Source organism: Vidua chalybeata, chromosome 1, assembly GCF_026979565.1.
Source record: "Vidua chalybeata isolate OUT-0048 chromosome 1, bVidCha1 merged haplotype, whole genome shotgun sequence".
Lineage (NCBI taxonomy): Eukaryota > Metazoa > Chordata > Aves > Passeriformes > Viduidae > Vidua > Vidua chalybeata.
In genome coordinates, this window is record NC_071530.1 from 93,248,262 (window position 1) to 93,264,834 (window position 16,573).

The 16,573-nt window shown below is 42.0% G+C and overlaps 1 protein-coding gene across 4 annotated transcripts in view; it reads right to left on the reverse strand.

Moving 5' to 3' along the window:
• SCGN (secretagogin, EF-hand calcium binding protein) overlaps window positions 1–16,573 on the reverse strand; it is a 75,852-nt gene that overhangs the window by 33,704 nt on the left and 25,575 nt on the right. The window contains exon 12 of one of the 4 annotated variants that reach the window (XM_053965918.1): window positions 14,966–15,592. The exons of 2 other annotated variants lie outside the window; for them this stretch is intronic. In XM_053965918.1, coding sequence (XP_053821893.1) covers window positions 15,464–15,592 — 129 coding nt within the window. In that variant the 3' untranslated portion in view covers window positions 14,966–15,463. Of the gene's footprint in view, window positions 1–14,965; window positions 15,593–16,573 lie in introns of those variants that run through there. One more of the 4 variants, XM_053965927.1, reaches the window with a different exon arrangement.

Below are 16,573 nucleotides of genomic sequence, written 5' to 3' on the forward strand. Positions count from 1 at the left end.
TAGCACTGCATGGGGTTGTTGTAACACTAGTGCAGGACTTGTGTGTATCTCTGTTTGGACTGTAGATCCTTCATTCTGCTCCTCACCTTTGTCTTCCAGCTCAGGGGGCTGTGTACCCCTAGGAAAACTTGTCTTACTATTAAACACTGAGGTAAAGGAAGAAATAAGTATCTCTGGAGTTAAATCCAGTTTGTGGTCAGTCACAAGGGGTGTCCCCTAGGGCTCTGCATTGGGGCCAGTTTTGTATAATATCTTTTTTGATGACTTGACAAGGAGATCAAGCACGCCCTCAGTCATTTTGCAGATGACACCAAGTTGTATGGGAGTGCTGATCTGCTGCAGGGCAGGAAAACTCTGCAGAGGGATCTGGACAGGCTGGATAAATTGGCTGAGGCCAAATGTATGGCATTGCATGCCAGGTCCTGCTCTTGGGTCAAAACAACCCCAGGCAGCACTACAGGCTGAGGGCAGAGTGGCTGGAAAGCTGCTGGAAGAAAAGTATCTGGGGATGCTGGTCCACAGCAGCTGAACATGAGCCAGTATGTGCCCAGGTGGCCAAGAAGGCAAATGGCATCCTGGCCTATATCTGCAGGAGTGAGGCCAGCAGGACCAGAGGAGGGATCACCCTCAAATCTGGTGTTGAGTTTTTGGCTCCTAACAACAAAAAGGACATTGAGGTGCTGGAGTGTGTTCAGAGAATTGCAACAGAGCTGCTGAAGGGTCTGGATCACAAGTCTTCTGAGGAACAGTTAAGGGAGCTGGGGGTGTTTATCCTGTAGCAAAGGAAGCTCAGCAGCAGTCCTATTTTGCTTTCTGCAACTACCTGAAGTGAGGTTGCAGAAGGTGGGGCTTGACCTTTTATTCCAGGTAACAAGTGCCAGGATGAGAGGAAATGGCCTCAAGTTGAACCAGGGGAACTTTAGATTAGCTATCAGGAAAAATTTCTTCACTGGAAGGATGGTCAGCCATTTGAACAGGCTGTCCAGGGAAGTGGTGGAGTTACCATCCCTGGAGGTATTTAAAAAATGTGTAGGTGTGGCACTTGAGGACATGATTTAGTGGTGGATTTGGCAGTGCTGGATTAATGGTTGAACTCAACGATCTTAAAGGTCTTTTCAAGCCTAAAAGATTCTATGACTCTATGTCATAATGCAGAATGCTGCCTCAACATTTTTTGCAAGGCTTTTTGCAAATTTCTCCTCTACCAGCTCACCTTTATGAGTCACAATATCCAGTGCCTGAGTGGCACATAGTATTTGCAAGTGCTTAGTACAGAACTTCCCCATAACCATAAAGCTCAAAACATATTTTGTGGTTTGTTTTTTTCTTTGGGCCACACCCTGGGAACAGTCACCAAACAAGGCTTTAAGAACTCAGGGCAGGGACTTTTTTCCTCAGATGTATTTATTCAGAAGCTGGCACAACAAGGTTTTCAAGTGTCATTTAATAATCGCTTGTTACTGATAATTACCACCTGTGCACTAATCATTATGTAGGATAACAATTTAACAATTGGTTAGTCCAAAAGGTGCTGTTAATGCCAGGCACTCTGTTTACTCAGGGGCTCTACCTAGCAGCCCTGTGGAGCTCCCTGGCCACGTGGCTGGCAGATGCATGCTGGCTAGCCCTGCAGCTGGGGAGAAGCTATGTCAAAGCCTTCTTTCCCTGCCAACAGCAGAAATTGGCTGCTGGAGCGGGCTGGACCAGACTCAGTGGCAGCCAGCTATTCCCAGTTTTGCAGTGGCTCTACAGTTCCAAACCATTGAAATTAAATGTCAGTCTGACTGAGTTGCTTACACCAGAAATGTTAAATTACAGTGTAAAGCAAACCCCCAGAAGACTTGAATTGCTTAGAGGGTAATTTTACTGTCTCTGGCATCCCATGCATGCTTCCATCATGGTTTTCCTAATAAGACATCCCTGCTGTTTTTTGTTTGATTGAAAAGTAAATGCAACCTCCAAATAAAATAAATATGCATGTGTTTAGTTCCTATATAGGAATTTTGGCATTTAATCTGGCATTTGTTAATATGTTTGCATATATGGCCACTATGTGTAGCTATGTGTGGCTGATACATGTTGCCCTCTGAAATTTGGGATTGTCTAATTCAAGTTACAACTGCATTTTGGATTGCTGTCTGTGAAGTCCTGTTGCACACCAAAGCTGTTACCAGCACTAATGTCTCCTTGGTACACAGAGCTTCAAGTCAGAGGCAAGGTGCTCTCAGCCCAAACTGTACCTGCTGGAAAGTCTTCCTGAGCCAGGCAAGGCTGGCAGACCTCCAGGTTGTGGCTCTGTCCTCATACCAATGTGAGCAGAAATATTAATTTGTTTAAGCAAAACAGGCTAAATAAGAGAGATAAGAAACCATGAAAAAATCTGGAGTTCATGATTGATTTTGACACCACAATTGGAGTAAAGCACATCTCAACTTTTCCACATTTGCTCCTAGACTACAAATTAGAAATTTATCTACAGTGATGCTTGAGTGTCTTCTGTAAAATATTTACTCTGAGTTCAATCAGTTATGAGTGGCTGGAAAGTATTCATCTGGCATTTGTAGCATTGAGTGAACATTCCAGCCCCAGACCAGAAAAGAGCTTAAGGCTTGTGCCACTGAGCTGTGATCTCTGGCCAGCCTGATAAAAGATTTTTAAGTTGGGTTGTGCCAAAAAGTTGCTGAGCAGCCTCTGAGCTGAGGATGCAGCAGTAAGGCTGCTGCTGTGCTCCCCATCACTCACAACCCCTTTGAGTGCTCATGCATCTCCCTTCCCTGTCAGGCAAGTGGTGGTTGGGAGCACTCTGGGCAAGAGCTTGTTTGTGGGGAGCAGGGTAAGCAGTTAAAACAGTAAGCCTTGATAATTCTTCTCAGGCTCTCTGTTGGTTTAACACTGGCTCCCAGTGTTCATGCAAGGTGGGACAGGAGCAATGAAAGCCTCCTAATCAAGACCCAGTTCTTCACCTAATGTTATTACCTAAACTCATCTCCTGGCTTTCACTGCTCCTTTTTCTCTGGTCATGAATAAAACAGACCCTTGTCATGGCTGCTAAGCAAAACTGCCATTAACACATTAACACTGTTTTGTTTTTCTTCAGCATCATTTACAAATAGGAAACAAGGTGCCTATTCTTACAGGAGAGAAGTAAAAAAAAAAAAAAAAAAAAAAAAAAAAAGAGGAGGGGATGAGAAGGGACTCCCTGTGTCCTCAAAAATTAGGCTGAAGGTGGAATACAGAGATTCCCTCCCTGGTGGGAGACTGGCATATTAGACTGACATGAGAGAAGAGCCTGACTGGGCCCTGTGAGATTCCAGCTTTGTGCTAACTCTGGGTCTGGCTGGGAGATATTCAGCCAAGTGCCATGGGCTGGAGGTACAAGTGTCAACTGATACTGTAATCAAAATCATACAAACATCACCCCTGGACAGAAACCTTCCTGGGTTGGTATTAGCAAAAAAGTGCACAGTGCCTGTGAAATAAAGGTTAAGAGAAGCTTAAGCTGATACTTAGAAAATGTTATGGGCCATACCCTTCTTGGAAAGAGCTGCACTCTGACTGATACCTCAAAAATTCTGCTTTTCTTTATTCAAAGAAAAACCCAGAAAAAAAAATCCTTGGAAAGTTATGGAAAGTTCCATGAGCCCCACAGGCTGGAAGTCTGACTGCAGTTAAATATACTGCATTTAACCCTAATTGGACATCATAAAGGGATGCCTGTGCAGCCCACTGCAGATACAGCAATAAATAGAAAATGTCCAAGAGTTTGCACAAGCCAGCCTGGGTGCTGTGTGCATGGGTTCTGCAAGTGGCATTTTCAGCCCATCTTCCTCTGTGTGTTCATTTTGGCAAAACCTCTAATTTGTGCATGAAATGGCCATTTCCTTAAATGCCATGAGGCAATTGAATCTAATGTTCTAATTTGTAGTTTCAAATGCTTGTTTGCAGGAGGAGTCATGTCTGTGGGCAAGGGGGCTCAACCACACAAACACAGACCACTGCACATCTGAACTGTGGGATTTGAGAAGCACCAGCAAAACAACAAACCTCATGAAAAGGCTTCAGAAAATAGCACGACCTTTAAATGGAAATATTAGTAATAGAAAAAATAAAGAGAAGGAAAGAAGAGTAATTTAATTCAAGTGGATTTTCAAATAATGCAGTTCATTTAAAGTTAATTTCATTTAATGTTAATTTTAAGTAGCTCAGATCTGTTGCAGATATCCGCTGTACTGATTTAACCTGTGAACTGGGGCTGCTTTTCCTTGCAGTCCTTTACTTCAATTACAAAATCCTACAACAGTGTAATGCTACAAACATATTTGTTTCCTTTAGAAAGGAGCAGGGAGAGGATGAACTGTGCAAAATGGACACCGGTCATGTTGCTTAATGTACAGCAAAAAATACCTATAGATTCTTTGCTGACAAGAAAACAGGTCTGACATAAAAAAAAAAGCCTACCCAAAGCTGTAATTTGTCTTAATATTAGCCCATGCAAAACTTTCTGTAGAGATGTGAAACCCAAATATACTGGCTGAATGATCATGGACCACAGATCTCTGTTCTTTCCTTCTTTGTACGCTTGAGACTAACTGAAGTCTGCCTTTCACATTGGTTTGTGGTAAGTGAATTTTAAGACTGTGAAATAGCCCTAAGTGGAAAATTACACTGAAAAAAAAAAAAAAAACAAAAAAAACCCCAAAAAACAAAACAAAACAAAAAAAACAAACCAAAAAAAAAAAAAAAAAACCAAAAAACAAAAAAAAAAAAAAAAAGGAGACTAGATGATTTTTTGAAACCAGTATTGTAATTTACAGGAATATTAGAAGAACTGAGACCTGGATGCACTGAGTACCATTAACAAAACTCTCAAGTGGAATGCGCAGCAATTTAAATTAATGAAACACTAATTTCCTGCTCTTTCAAAGAACTCTCTTACTGCCATAAGACTCACAGAAATAAGTGGACACATGCCTGCTTATTTAGTGGTGAGGACTACAAGTCTCTAATAGGACTGTTAAATAAACAAGAACAAATATCTGATGCATTTGTCCCAGTGGCTTTGTTATCTCTGCACCCAAGAGCTGCATTTTGTATGCACTCATTTCTCAAAGCAGAGCACCTACGGCAGACTTACATGGCCGTTAAAGTGAAGGCTTTGACATTTAAGAGATTTCCATGTCTTCCTACACTGAAATCTAAGCCTGACAGACTCATGGGCTAAATTAATTCCTTAAGCCCTTGGCCCAGTGATAAAACTTATCTGAAGCAGAAAATGGAAATGTACAGTGTGCTTTATAGAGCTGATCAAAGATCCCCCCAGAAAGTGCTGAAGCAATCAGAAATGAACTATCTGCTCACATGGATAGGAAAAGTGGATGTTTTAATTGCATCAATTATTCAGCACCAATTATTTGTGAGAAGTCTTTTATGTCTGGGTGGTTCAGGAGCCTATTTATGCATGTTAAAATCAGCTGAGTTTCCTATTATTTTTCTGTGAAAACCAAGTTAGCTGTGCTGATGATTCAAATCAGAGATGGAGGAGCCTGCCGAAATTTGAAGCTGGCAGCTACTGTGTGACTCCTTCCCTACTGAAACTCAAAAGAAACTAACATTGTGGTAGGAAATTGATCCTTACTGAAATGGTCTTTAAAACAAGGAAGTCCAGACAATATACTCTATTTTAACTTACTAATACATTATTATGCAGCAGAAAATAACACACAGAGGATGCTAACACAAGCCACTGCTTTTTGTTATTCTTCCACTAAGGTAAGAAACATTTTTGTCACTGACTAATCAATCAGCCTTTTGAGATTCATTTCCACCCACATATGACATGGTTTTGGGGACCTGTGTTTTGTTTAACCATTCATTGCTGCTGAGGAAAAGCAGTGCCCACCAAACTAATACGAAGGGAGCTTATCTCTCCTCAGTGCTTCTCCACCCTGTGGGGATCCCTGTATAACTCCCATGCTGCTGGGTGGCTTTAAATGACTCAGGAGGGGAGTTCATAGTCCAGGCTATTGCATATGTGGTGTCCCTTACTGACTTGAGGCTGAATTTTTTCTTAGTTAACATTGATGGGCTTGGACGCATTGACATAAGGACAGGATTTGACCTGGGAAATGTCCAAGTATGCTACCTAAAGGGTGAATGTTGGTCTTGATCAATGAGCCAGCTTGGAAGATGTCACATAAATATCTCAGCCACCCTGCTTGGTGGCTGCTTGCCTGGCATAATTTCCTATGGAGCTGATTCCTACAGCGCATCCTACCCTGAGAAGCAGCCTGGACAGGCCCAGTATCTCCAGAAAAAGCAAGATATCCTTTTCCCAAGCTGTTTCCTGAAATAACCTGTATTTCCTGCAATGCTGCTGTCAGCCTGCTGTGGCTGGCATGAAGAGCTATTATCACACGTAACCTATGTCTGAACCCCAAATCCCCAAATCAAGACACAGTTGCCACGCAGTGATTTAAAACTCCTTAAGCAGAGCAGGAAGAGATCAGAAAAACAAGGAAAGCCTATTTGCAAAGCTAAAGAAAGACATAGTGTAGCTGGGGCAGGAAAAGCGACAGCTGAGCAGCACCTGGAGGTACTGCCAGGCACAGGCACAGGACAAGTAAAGTGATAAAAAGTTCCAAGAGCAGAGGAGCTCTAAACCTCTGCAAACACTTGTCAGCCCTGCCAGGTGCTCCTGACCAAGGGATGTCCTTCCAACACAGTAAGATCCAGGGAGAGGGGCTACATACAAAAGCATTGCCTCAGTGCTGCCTATTGTCACTAAAACTTCTCCACAAAAAAGGTTTTGTCTCAGTTTTTGCTTCCTTCCCAAATTTATCACTTTGGGGAAATTACTGATATTGTCCTCTGCCAAAGTGATACACATTTCTGTGTGTTTGCTATGGCATTAGAGCTGAATTGTAATGGGGTTTTTTGATTAAAAGCTGCAGTTGGACTTGATCTGAAAGGTCTTTTCCAACCTAGATTATACTATGATGAAATGGCAAAAATTGGCATCAACAAATAGATTTGTTGTGAATGAATTTTTTTGCTGCCTTTTTATTGAAAAAAAAATGAATTGCAGGGAAAAGCTTGAAGTTCAAGAAAGGACAAATATCCCATTGATGTCTCCTCCTTTTGAAGGGTTTTGGTGTTGGGCCATCACTTGTGTACTACTGGTGCTCCTCTGTAAGGCACTGGATGTAAGGAAATGTGTTAGGGAAAAGCTGTGTGACAGTGCCAGGGACTTTTGCTTCCTCAGCTACCTGCTCCAGGTGGGGCCACAGCATCTTTCCAGGCAGCCCCTGGGACTCTGTACTTTGGGATGAGGCATTTTGCATTTTCCTTTCCAAATACCCTCCAGCTGAGAGGCAATGCCTTCCCCACTCTTGGAGCATTTTTCCTGGATTGCTTTGAAATGCTAGAGGTGCACAGAATTTCCTCAGCTTGTATGCTGCAGCTCCTCACACATAGCTTTTGGGGATCTCATGTGGTCAGGAGCAGCCTCAGTAATGTGGTTCCCCATGACTGAGTCTAAGCAACATCCACAGGCCCAGCAGGATCAGGAAGTCTTTTTAAAAATAGGAACAACAAAATACTCTTTTTCATCTAAGGCTGCAAAAGAGGACACCCCCAGCACCAGCAACCTCAAAGGCAGTGGAAAGAAATTGAGGGGAAAGTCTCAGGCATCTGTCGGGACTGTGTTTGATGCCATCCCTCACACCCTTCTCTGTTGGACTGAAAAGCCATACAACTCCCTGCTCCATTGAGCTCAAGCTCTGATGGCAGCCTGGCAAGATTTTAACCAACACCCCTGCAGCTCTGAGACATCTCCTCACCTCAGTACAGGCAAGAACTGCACTTCTTGACAGAGGTGCCTAAATGTGTGAATTCAGGCAAGGATGCATGTTTGGTGATGGCATAGCATATCCCTCTGCCTTGAACTGGCATACTCTCACCTTTCTTTTCTTCTTTCCACCTACCTGATACTCTCACCTTTCTTTTCTTCTTTCCACCTACCTGATACTCTCACCTTTCTTTTCTCCTTTCCACCTACCTGACTGGATTTCTCTATCTCCCAGAACAGTGAATCAAGGAAGAGCAAAGCTTAAGGATGTGGCAACCAAGAGGTTTCAGAAACAGAAGACAGGATAGAAAGAGTCCCACGGGTTCCTTTAAAAAGGAGAAACAAGGCAAAGATGCAGGGGGGCAATGAGGGAAGGAAAAACTAGAGATGTTACTGTTTTAAAGCCAGCTGCTCAGTCTGGTGTGGCCTGACTCATAAGCACTGCATGCCTGGTGTTGGCAGTAGCACTTCGGGATCCTGTCAGCCAGAGAGTGGAAGTGGTGGCCAGGGCAAACATATGCTAAATTTCATAGTCAGAAAGTCAGAAGGCAGAACATGCATGATAATTTATTGGAACCTAAAAAAACACCAACAACAGCCTTTTAACATCAGGCAATTTCTAGTTCTTAAAAACTACAACACAGCTTTCTGAACATTAATGGCAAGCCCATAGAACTTTCTATTGTTTAGACATGAAAAGAAATGCTTACTGTAAAGATAGAGATGTATTAGACAGAGGGGGTTAAAGAAATTCTAGAATAAGTCTCTAAATGCCACCTTGGCATTGTATCAATCATTTAAGGTCCTTGTAATATGCCACCTATATTAGCATTTCATGCCTTATGATAAATGTATAGATAGGAAGTTTGATTTGTTTAGAGTCTCCTACACAGTCTAAACGCAAGCAGATCACTCTCAGTTTAGTGACTAGAAAGTGTCCCAGACTCATGTCCATGCTCCTATGCACATTTTCGTATCAGGAAGACAAAACTAGTTGCCATCGATGAACTCATTAATTAGGTCTTAGGCAAAAAATCAAGTTATTGTGGCACCTTGGCAAGCTCTGCACATCATCTGAGCCATTGCGTGTGTTTTCTCTGCTTGCAGGAGGAACTGAAAAATGAATGGGTTGGCCTGAATTTAATGTGCTTTGTGGGTTTCCCAATGATCTGGTCAGTGTGTCTGAAAAGGCACTGATCTTCCCCTAATGCACAGCAACCGCCTGCCCTTGTTCTGTCTCTCAGCTAAATTGAGGCTCATCTGAAAACCATAGATTCTATGTTCCTCCAAGTTCTGCCACCCAGCTGCCACCTGGATCCTCATCTAAAACCAAAATTTTTCCAGGCTTTTCCTTGACCCTGGCACAGAACACCCCTGCCGTCTCCTGGCTCCTAATTTTAATATGCTGGACAAATGAACCCCTTTCCTAAATATTAACAATAATAAATGAAAACTTCTTGGTCTCACCATCAAAATAAAGAGACATATTGGCCAAAGTGACAGATGATAGTAATCCATTCAAACAGCCACCTAAACAAGACTGCTGAGCACATCTCTATCCTCCTCTCCATGAGGCATTGGGAGTAATATCTTACATGAGACTTGTCAGGGAATCAAAAACTGAGAATGTGTTCTCCTTAGCTCTAACAGCTGCTAGAAGCCCCTTGACAACTCTGTAACAGCCCTTTATCTGTGTAAAGCAGACAACAGCCTCTCTCAGAGCAAGAGGTGTTTCACTAAGGTGTCAACCTGAGCAAGCCTTCATGCTGCCACTTCATACCACTGTCACTATTTAAGTTAGAAGCCTTCATCTTTAAAAGCTTTAGGCTATGTCTGGAAACAGAGCCACAGCCATTTCTCCTGCCATCCTGAGCTGGTTTTACTCCATTGGAGCTAAGGGAGCTCTGCAGGCCGGCAGCAGCCGGGGAAGACGACAGCTTTTGGCTGCCCCATGCAGCTTCTGTCATTAAAGCCCATCTCCCACCTCACAAAGAGATGCAGGAAGGGTGATTTCTTCACGTCAACAGTGACCCTTTCTCTCTCTTTACACTCTAGTGTTGAATACAAAACAGAACAATGGAAGAGTTGGAACAAATATTACTGTGCAGGGATGCAGGCCGCAGCTGGATTGAAAATTAATTAAGGGCCTAAATTCCCTGTATCTCCTCTGGAGATCCTTCCCTGGGTTTTGAATCCAGGGTCCAGTGCAGGAGGACCTCAAAGAGGTGACCAGATTCACAGTAAAGCTCAGCCCATGCAGTCCCTCACACTGCATGTGGGCACTGGAACCTTCATCTCTCCTTTAGCTGGCACATGATGGCTGTTATCGTGAATATATCCCTTGAAAGTACACTTCCAAACCAAAATGACTCCTTTGAAACATGTGGTTATGTGCTCTCATCATCCACAACAGAAGCCCTTCCCTGGTAAAACTGAGCAGGTTGAAAACATTTCAGATTCAAAGCCACAATGTTGGGGAGAACAGCAACTCCAAACCAGGTCTCTCTGAGCCTGGAGCAGACACCCATTCTCCAGACGTGTTGCATAATGATATTATCTCTTATGGGCTGTGGTGCCTCCCTAAAATCCACTCAAATTAATTTTTTTCCTGAAACAACTCATCTAAAGAGACACCAGATGATGTCAGAGATGCAGCCTGAATGTTTGTGCACACTGTGTGCACTATTGCACCCAACATTTTTTCTGGCCAGAGACATCCACTCTGGATCTGTCATCATCTATGCAAGGTGTGCAGCACACCTGCAGGGTGTATTTTTATGGACTAGAACAACTTTGAAGGAATAAATTGAAGTGCCTGAAGCCAGCGTAAAGGCTAAGCATACGGCAGGCAGCAAGCAGGATGCTTTACCATGGAACAAATTTGTGAAAATCAGTAATTTCAAGCTATGAAAGAGAGGGCAGGGAAATGTTTTTACCTCTGGGACCTAGCTGGAGCTCCCTGTAGATATCTCTTGGCACTAAAAAATGGTTCCCATATTTTCTCTCATAGTGGTCATAACTGCATTCTTTACTCCCCCTTTTCCCATGTGAAAATGTTACTTAAAATGAGACTCAACTCTCCATGGAAATACTGAAAATACAGGTGCCAGAAAATGAGATCTTTTCATTAGCTGTCAGTGTAGCCTTCATGCAAAATCAACTTTCATAGTTACTTTACCCCATGTAATAACACAGCAAAGCCCTGTTTAACATCTCACTACATAATGGAAACTTTCTATTTCAAATCAGATTAATGTTAAGAGTTTACTCAGACATTTCAAGAGATAATAGCTGTAATTAAGGTGTTTCTAGTGATGGGCTCCTATTATAACGTGGCGGAAGATTCTCTGATAGTCTTGCTGCCTGCATTAGTCACAATTGTTTTCATTAATATTGACACTATTCTCTTACCAGACAAACAGAAAAGGAGATTAATCAAAATACTGTGCTGGTTTCCTTTGCTCTGAACCCCTCTTTTGGACTGATGCACAGTTCTAAGCTTTCAGTTGGAATAAAGAACAGTTTTTGTAAGATGTGCAGGCAGCTTCACACCTGTTATTTAAAGCAAAATTGTGAGAACAAAGAGAGATAATTATTTTTTGAAAATATGAAAATAAAGCACTGATGAAATTTAAATGTACAATTCCTAAACATCTCATTTGTTTCCAATTTGTGTGTCAGTATTGTGAGATTGCTGGAGTGTGTTCAGACTGGGGAATGAGGTGAGCATGTATACGTGGGTTCATTTTCTTGGGGAAAAATTGCACAGACCAAGGCACAACTGGCACATGAACCATTTGGGGCTGTGAGGCTGACTCAGGAAAATGGGGGCTTCCAGTGGCAAGTCCCTGTGATGATGGTTTGGAACAATCAAAGAGTGTGTTGAGTTTCAAAATAATGGAAGAAAAGAGACCTTCATTTCCAACAGAACCAATGAAGTGGATTTGACTTTAAAAGCCCTATAAATGTTAATTTTTCATGGGTATCAGTTCTACACAGACAATGGAAGCCATCAGAGCCAGCTTCTCCTGAATAAAGGTGTCGCGTCAAGTCATCCGGATAAAAGTTATGTCAAGTACCAAAAATGAGAAGGGCCAAGACAAGCAGGGAGCATGACAGGAGTGCAGGGCATGATCTCATACAACTCATAGTGAAAAGGGAAGCTTTGTTCTGTGGAAATTCATACATTGATTTCCAGATCCAGCAGTTTGCCAGTTAAACAAGGAAGAAAACAAACTATAAAAATGTACATTTGGGAGAACCGTACATATTGACCACTATACATGTGGCTGCTAAAAATGCTTTGGAAATACATCTATGAAATATGATGGGTCAGTTAAAAGTTTATTTTAGTAGATTTGCATACCATGAAGAGATAGAAAACTGTGAATCCCTTAGCCCCACTTTTCTAAAGAAAAACATGGAAATACCAAGGGAAAACTATATTTGCATATGCACTTTCTGCTTTCAAATACTGTTACCATGATGTAGCCTCCTAAAAAGTGAGTGATAACCACAGAAATTGTTGCTGTTTTCATATATCTAATGCAAAGCAAGTATTTTTTGTGTAACCCTTTAAATGTGAAATATTATCTTGTGTTTTATACATAGGAGTACATAGAAGTACCCCTCAAATTTGCAAAATGGAAAACAGCTATACTCTGTCAGATGCATTGCCCAGCTTTATATCTACAAGAATCTAAAAGGTTGATATTACCAGAGCCTGAGACCAAAGAACCTTGCAGATAATTTATTACTGAAGTGAAAATAATAATTAAAAAAATCCCAAAACCAAAAAAAGCTCTGCAAGGAAGAGGTATTCTCCGCAAGTCTCAAAATGCCTGTTTCCCATCTTAATGTTGACTTTCAGAGGCTACAGGTTTATAAAACAATGTCTCACTAGTGATTGCCTCGCTGACCTTTGTAATGTGGGCTCAAATCCCGTTGCACCTCACACTTTGTTTTGCTTAGAGGGGATCTGCAGCTCACCGACGCTGTAGTCCCACTGGGATACGGCGCTCCCTTATGGTCCTTGCAAACAAGACAGCATGTGTATCTGTCTTCCTGCTCTCTGGTTTCTGGCCAGGACAAAATAAAAAAACAAACCCTTGTGGGAATGGAAAACTAACTAACTAAAAAAAAAATCCTAAATCCTTATTCCCTGAGTTCTATATATAACCCTTTAATCTATGATTACAAATTACTTCTTGCTAATGTTTTGTAAAATGCTGCTTTAAACTTACTTACTGGAGCCTACGCACTCACTTATTAAAGTTGTGTGAAGCCGGTGTCAAAATGAGGCTTTTTTATTAAAAAAAAAAAAATCCCAGACTTGTACAAAAGAAGCAAAATACATTGTGACACTGACATCTCAAATTCATTACTGGTCAGTGTCTGTTGAATAAAAACTATTGGCTGTAGAGGATGTGAAAAGCGTAGCGGTTTAATAAAGAGGAAGTGATTTATAATTCTTGAAATGAGACCTGTGGTTGTATCAAGTCTTTAAAAATAAATTTTCCCTTTAGGTTAAGAGTTGCTGTAGTTTTGGTGAGGTAGGACAGGATATGCTTCAATTTATACTTCAATAAATAAGAAGCACTTCTACTGATATGAGTAGGATTAAACAGAGGGGAAACAGAAAATAGATCTGCCATCACTGGGAAATACAAAGAGCAAAAAGACCCTACATCTATATGTGGAAATATATCAAAGGGGATGGTACATAAATATCTCCCATGTCCAAAGGAATAAAAACTGTAGTTTAAGAAAAGAAGAATAACAATTAGAATGATATAGACTGAAGGAAGAGAGAGAAACAGAAGAATATATTTAAAGACATAACTCTTTATACTGATCAGTCACATCCTACATCCTATTTGAGGTACAATAAAACAATAGTTGTTTTACTCTGCTAGATCTGTTACAAGTTGTTCAAAGACAGTGATAAAGCATGTCTGATAAACAGCAATGTGGGGGATTTCTCTGCTGGTGGTCCTGTACTCCTGATCACAGCTCTTCCCTTAGAGGGGTGTGAGCATCCATGAGTAAAACTGCAACCCTGCTGGCTTGAGGAGTTAATGCCAAGGCCTGACTCTTTGTTTATGTTTTGGTTTTTGGTTTTTTTTTTTTTTTTAACCATTGTAAAGCTCTGTTATTGTGGCTGTGATTTGTGTTGCTGCCAGGGTGATAAAAAGCAGTTTCAGAACTTAAAGTCGTAGCTCTGTGCAGGGGTTAAAGAAGCACTTAGCATTTGTTTGGTCTGTGAGATTATCATCAATGAAAATAGAAAATGAACATAAGTTGAGTATGTTCTTAAGAGCTTTATGTAATCTGTGTTTACACATCTACTCATGTTGACTGAAGGCAATTTCTGATCAATTTTTACAAAACTGAATATAATAGGAATGTTTCATTGTGCCTCCTGGTGCAGAAAACATGACCAGAAAGGCTCTAGTAGTGTCAAGTGTGGGTCTGTCATATGTAGGAGACAGAAATTGTGAAATGTGAGGAATTTTTGCCAACAACCCCTCCTCCACAATTTTCTCTTGGGAAATGAAGAAAGAATTATTTGGGCATGATAGTGTAGGCATGACACTTTCTGAATATTCAGTCAAAGCCTTTGGAATAAGGAAATATATGGCACAAATGATACTGTTGCCATTGGGCTCTGGGACTACACTCATGGTCCAGGAGTGATAGGAAGCTTTAAGTTCAAGAAGGGTTACAAGTATCTACCAACTCTAACAGATTTGAAAAAAAACCAAGCATGTGTAGGAACTTTACTCTCATCAGGCTTCTGTCCTTCCAGTTTTCCTGTTTACTGAACCCTTGTAAGTTATTTCAGTTTGGGTCAGAAGAGATATGTCCTCCAGAAGTGATGTTACTCTGTGGCTTCATCCTGAAGGTGACATGTGTGAGGGTGACACATAAACCACACCTGGTGTGTGTGGTTTCCCCATGGGAAGGATCTACCACATTTCAGACCGCAGATTTATTGCAGATTGAAACCCCTGAACTGATAGGCATCACAAAACCTCTTGCCATTTGATGCCTGTTACATAAAAGGCTACTATGTACAGTCTGCCAGCCTGTGGCAGATGGCTTTCTGTACATAACAACATAAACTCGATGTTACTGAATTTCTGTAATTGCCATTTTATTTCTGCACAAATACACTGTCACCCATCCAGTATTTTAAATGCACAAGGCACAATGTTCACCAAAGTAATGACTTCACACATATAAAATGACCATCAGAAACATCTAGTAGCTGCACTCTGAGAGCACTGAGGGGATATTTTTTGAGGAGATGCTTGTTCCTATCCTAGGAGAATGAGCAAGGCAGCATTTCATGAGGGCAGAATAACAGCAACCTCTCTTCTGAGCAGCTCATCTGCTGGTGGGCAGACATTGCTAAGGGGACCCACAAGAGGCAGCAGCAAGCGAACATCACAAAGGAGTTGGTGGAGCAAGGAGGCCACTGTGCAAATCCCACTCTCCAGCCTGGCAGCATGATGCCTCAGCTCCCCACCACTCCCACAGCAGCACAGAACACACTTCCATGAGGAGCAGCAGGCAAATCTTTCAAGGGAACCACAACCACAAGCACTTTCCCAGCTATGGGTTAATTTTCAGCCCGAGACACAAAGCTAGTTCAGATTTCTGAATTTTCCCATCCTTGTTCACATCGCAGTGGTTGAGCAGGATCTGGCGGAACTTGTCCAGGTCCACCCCACTAATGCTGGGCTGTAGGCAAAGAGAAAAAGAATGCTGAGAGAGAAAATGGCTCTGGATTTCCCCAGCTTGTAAAGCAGCCCACCATGTAGCAACTGGGAAACCCAACCAAGAAAGAGTTACCGAAAGGCCTCACATCATCTCATATGCTGTGGGGAAGCAAACAGAAGATGGGGAAAGGGTGCCCTGAAAAAGCAGAAGGTGCATGGAACTGTGACTGTATGTTAATACACTATAACTTTTGTGCTCAGTCAAGGACAACAGTATCTGATCCATATAAAAGAAAACTTCAGAAAGTTGTGCAATGCAGATCCCTGCTCTACCAGACCTGTGCTTTCACCTGGTTTCCTCTCTCAAACCTGCTGTGCAAGGACTAATGTGACATTTCTGTCAGCATAGTGCTATTTTACAGGCTAGTCAGCAATGTAAAAATACCTTTTGTGGATCAAGTTCATGTTGAAGACACATTGTACAGGCTACACAGTTTCTGCATGCTCCTAATGCTGTACTGCTTGCTCTGCTTCCCACATTCTCAGGAGGGGATCAAATTCACATGCACAGTTTGTGGTGTCCACGGGCAATGCTGACGAAGGCCCTTAGGCAAAGTACAACTTTTTCTCCTTTACACACACTCAAACACAGCACAAATCCAGCCTCCTGCCCATCCCCACACCCTTCCCTGCATACTGCATGGCCAGAACACACACATGCAGCCATCAGCACACAGCTGCCGTTCTCTGCTCTCTCCTGAATGGATGTGGCAGCACAGATATCTCACACTGTGTGGAAATGCAACAGTTCAGGCTCAGAGGAAGCTAAAGATCAGATTCTGTTTGGGTCAAAAGCTCTATCTTGGACTGTATCTGGAAACTCAAGATAATCCAATGAAGACAGACTCTTCTGTCCATCAGGAGCTGAAGACACACACCAGGTATTCTTGATTGCAGACAGACCTCAAGGAATTTTCAATTGTAACCCCAAGATGAACTAATA